This window comes from Musca vetustissima, unplaced genomic scaffold, assembly GCF_032173495.1.
Source record: "Musca vetustissima isolate MV318-11 ecotype Yass unplaced genomic scaffold, APGP_CSIRO_Mvet_v1 utg6038, whole genome shotgun sequence".
Classification (NCBI taxonomy): Eukaryota; Metazoa; Arthropoda; class Insecta; order Diptera; family Muscidae; genus Musca; species Musca vetustissima.
The window spans coordinates 128,870-133,666 of NW_026880962.1; the positions used below are offsets into that span (position 1 = coordinate 128,870).

At 33.3% G+C, this 4,797-nt stretch overlaps 1 protein-coding gene across 1 annotated transcript; it reads right to left on the reverse strand.

Annotated features, from left to right (window-relative positions):
- Positions 1 to 1,450: 1,450 nt before the first annotated feature.
- LOC133326976 (ubiquitin domain-containing protein 1) lies at positions 1,451 to 4,531 on the reverse strand. Its single transcript, XM_061535585.1, has 4 exons — positions 4,405 to 4,531; positions 4,080 to 4,329; positions 1,859 to 2,099; positions 1,451 to 1,791 (listed from the first exon to the last, which is right to left on the reverse strand). Exons 1-4 carry the CDS (start codon positions 4,487 to 4,489, stop codon positions 1,618 to 1,620), a joined length of 750 nt encoding a protein of 249 aa, XP_061391569.1. The 5' UTR covers positions 4,490 to 4,531; the 3' UTR covers positions 1,451 to 1,617.
- Positions 4,532 to 4,797: the final 266 nt, after the last annotated feature.

Here is a 4,797-nt window from a genome sequence, read left to right on the forward strand (position 1 = left end):
ATGCAAAGTTTAAAATTACAAATATGAATTACAAATTACATACTCGAATTACAAGTGAAATGTTATGAATTGCAAATTGAGTTTTCGGATAGCAAATGAAATTCTCAAATTGCAATTGAAATGTTTTGAATAACATATGAAAGAGATGTAGAATAGATGCCGTAAAAGGGCTTCTAGAAAGTCTGTCAAAATGCAACACCTTTGGAGCAACAACTAAAACCTTCCTCTAACACAATCAGTGGCTGTGAAGAGGGTGGGGATAAGATAATGCCGCATTTTTAATACTAAATCCATTAAGGGCGCGTATATGACGTATTACATCACTTAATGCCATTCGTAAATCAATCTAATTGAGAAATACGTACCACTTTCATTTACCAAACTAAAATATCAATAAAGAAGTTATTGTGTGTTTTTGTTAAATAATTATTTCAGAGGTTGTTTATTTACTTTAAATGTAGTATAAATTAATTGCTTTGTTGTTGTTGTATTTATCGTTTTTCCTATTTTTATTCGGCTGTTTTCTGATTATTTTTGTTCTTGTTGTTGTTTAATATGGCTGTGTACATGTTTTGTTACGCAATAAAGTACATAATATGTTTTCTCTTATTTTTGTTGTTTTTAATTTTTTAAATAAAAAAGAATGATTAGCTTTAGTTTGATTTTTTAAATTATAAGTATAAATTAAATTTCAAATAATATATATTTTCCCCACTTAAAATTAGTTAATATTTGTGTTGTTGTGGTTGTTACTCTTTTCTTCTATTTACTAATCTTTATTATTATTATTAATATTTGTTTATATGTATATTTACTCGCACTAATAAAACAAGTAAATAGAATAGAACTAGAATTAAAAAAAGTAAATTTATAAATATATAAAAAAAGAATTGCTATACAAAAGACAATTTAAAAATAATCCATTGTTTTTTTGTTTTATATATTGGTTTTGTACTCGCCGGCTGGTGTTGTATGCAATGTACAGACATAACCACATAGCAGCTACAGAGCAAAAAACCGCTTACTTAAAACGATGCATGGGAAGTGACGGATTAGGACTGCGGAGAATAGGAGTTAAGGGGTGGAGAGAGACGAACATAAAATAATTATTAAATATTTCCTAAAATGTACCATTTGATTTGTGTTTCATTCTTTTGCTTGTTTTCATCATTCATTCTTTCATTGATTCATAGTTTAACAACAAATTGCAACAAAATGCATTACGATTAACAATAGTATTAATAAAACTATTAATGATATCTTCACAAATGTACAACAACTACTATCCAGAGTGGGAGATTTCCGATTAGTCTTCTGTCCAACAACAAATGCAATGTCACTATCAATTTTTGTTGTTCGCAATAAAAACGAGGTCGTTGTCGTTATCGCTGTGACCGGTGCAGCAGGCTGTGGCACTACAACGCAATAACCCAATTTTTGATAATGCTGATGATGACGCGGATGTTGACGCTTCAACTGCTGATGATGCTGGCGATAAAGATGATAGCTAGCTGGTGACAAATGATGATACACGCTATTGCAATTTGTTGCCACCGATAGTAAAGTTGTTAACTTTGCGTTGTTCACTTTGTGCTGCTGAATGGCGATGAATGTTGGCTAGCTTGCAGTGGCGATACTCGTACTATTGTCATGATTACAGTGTTCGGTATTTACAATGACTTGTACTACATAGCCGTTTTGTATGTTACATTCTTCGATCGGGACTTTATCGCCCAATAGTTTGCCACTGTAGAACCAACGTTGACAGCAAGCATCAACACCTTCTACAGCCTAGGCGAATGACAAAAAAATGTTGTTTTAATTATGGAATGTGTATATGGTTTTAGGTGTTATATACCTGTAATTTCTTTTTACATTGGCCCACTGTGTCTTTGGAGTATACAGGTAATTTAACATCTGACATTGTCGATGATATTCTCAGTTTGAGGAATACCTCTGTACCGCCATCGACGGGTTCTGAAAATTCGGCAGGTGAATCACGACCATTTTCCTCTTTAACTATATTTATAGGATATGATAGACAATAAATGGGTACTTTATATTGTGTACCCAATTCATCATAGCATTCTGTTAGGTATCTAAAATTGAGAATAGAAATTGGAATATTTTATTAGGGAATTAGTAGATGACAACGTCGACATATATAATACGAAATAATAGAATAATATTGTAAAAATATGAATATAATAAAAATTACTAGTGTGAGCAATTTTGTACAGTTCTTATTGGGATTAAACAAGTTGTAGCCAAACGGACGTATATAGCTAAAACGACAACATATTGCCGGAAATGGATTTTGTTAAAGGACATCAAACACCCAGGGCCGTAGAACCCGTGCAAAAGCAGATAACACGTAAGAAACGGAGATGGATTGGCCACACCATAAGAAAAACTGTCCATAGCATAATCAGAATCGAGGTAGAAGAAGATGCAAAAAACAACGGCAACTAACAGAGTAAGATGGCGAACCTTGTGTGTTCCCAAGTAGAGTAACAGGAAGACAAGTTTTAAATGGTACAGTTGTCTGTGACTGTCTGAAACTGAGTTGACAGTCTTTGGTCGTGTAAGACTTGGGTCCTTTCGGATCGTAAAACGCACTGTCGTGGTAAAGCAAAGGATCTCTGGTTAAGTGCGTTGAAGCAGTTTTATTAATTTAATTATTAATATTTTTTATTCTGCCAATAAATTATTTTTACATTTTTATTGCATTTCAATTGGTTTAATTCTGTAACTCTTTTCAATATTACCGACCATAAAAACCATATTTTTCATATTAAAACGTTTTAATAATATGAAAATTAATATATTTTTCATATCTGTCGGTAGGGCTTTACGACTTTTTTTATTTGGTCCTTTCTCAACTGTTTAATTATGTAATTAACAAACCAATGAATAATCTCATTGAATTCAATGTATTTTCTTTTTATCGATAATTGTTTATACGTAATTCAATGTGCAGCAATAAAATTGTGTACGTTTATCAATACCTTATCCGCGTGATAAGTAAAAAAAATTAATTTGATTTGGTAAACTAGTAGCGACCAGATTTAAAATGTATTAATTTTGAACACACGAACATTATATTTGGATTGCACGTAACAATCCAAACCAAAACAACTAATATTTCCAAAAAATTATTGTTTTACAAAAAAAATTGATTTAACATAGATCTTCAATAAAACCATTTGACAATGGAATTCTTTGAATTTCTATAGACAAATACAATCTGAAACAATTGTTTGAGCTATATTGAAATGAAAGTAAAATGGCCACAAAACCTTTTATAGCAACAAAAAATAGGAAATAGAATAAAACTTTGCATGACCGGACAACAAGTGTATTCTGCTATTCAAAGAATAGCAGAATAACAATAGAATAATAACTATATAACACAACACCCACAATCTCTTCACAAAGCTAATCACAATCATAGCAACTAAAAGTACATTCTCCCAGGATAGCGATAATTGTTGGAAAAGGCTAAAATTCCCCCCTGATACCACAAACGGCTACGTCTACTACCATAACATAGCAAGACAAACAAACCACGAACAAGCAATTAAGTTTCACAGGCAATTAGCAACAGTTACAAACACCAATGCCTCCCCATACCCAAACTCTGCGTTGAACAAAGTTCTCGTGATGACGAAAATAGGAAGAATGTCATACTACCAAATGGCAGGATATATAACCAGTTATGATGAGGCATTACGGCGGTCAAACAGTTGTCAAACAAATTAAGTTTTTGCATTATTTTTTTACCGTTTCCTCTACCTCAAACCCCTTGGTTAAATTTTAAAGTAAATAGAAGTTTAAAAACTAAACTTTGAACTTGACTTGTGTTGGGAAACCTGCCGTTATGTGTAATGTCATTTGATAGAAACACATAACTAGAAATCAAAACTAAATAATTCCAACAATTTCTAAATAAGTAGCCAGCCTTTGTATTATCCACAATATATTGATTGTTGTATATTGTCCGTTATGCAAAACCATTCTGAGATTTCCATTGTTAAAATTAATCATAGAAATTCCAATTGCATTGCTCTTAAACTCACCCATTCGGCACAGAAATATTGGCCCCATCCAGTATGGCCTGAGCCAACTGGAAATCAAGTGCTTCCGCTGCAGTCGTTGCTGCCCTTAGGGCATCCCAGATCTCTTTGCGGCCATCAAAGGCTGGTGCTGTATCCCAAAATTCGTCACGTTTCGAACGCAATTGACCCTCTGTCAGAGGAACATCTGAACGCCAGCGTATTGTTTCATGACACAAAGGACGATTCTTGCGTGCCGGACCAACTTGGGTACCTTAAAAAATTAAAAGAATACCAGAATTAAAAGAATATTCGATTTTGCTTTAAAACATTAACGAATAATCATTACCTGCTGTCGGCGGTCTGGATACACTGGCCGATGATACACTTACTGTTTCATTGTCACCACTATAACGTCCCACACAACCTCCCATTTCACTCGAGAACTCAAAACAAGATACGAGATCTCAACACCACCGACTTATACCTCAACACCCTTTCCGGAATTCTCACAAATTTTGAAATGAAAAATAAAATCTGTTTGTCTGCACTTATTTTTGCCTAAAACTCAAAATGTTTTTGTATTGTCACTTCTGCTTCCTGTCTCTGGTTCTGTGTGTTTTTTTTCTTGTTGGTTGAAATTATTTTCTTTTCTTCTGCTGCTTAAGGTCACTTGTCGCTGTCACCTTTTTACTTCTGTTCATAATTCATTCATTCTTGTCCTTGATTTGTGCTCCCGAAA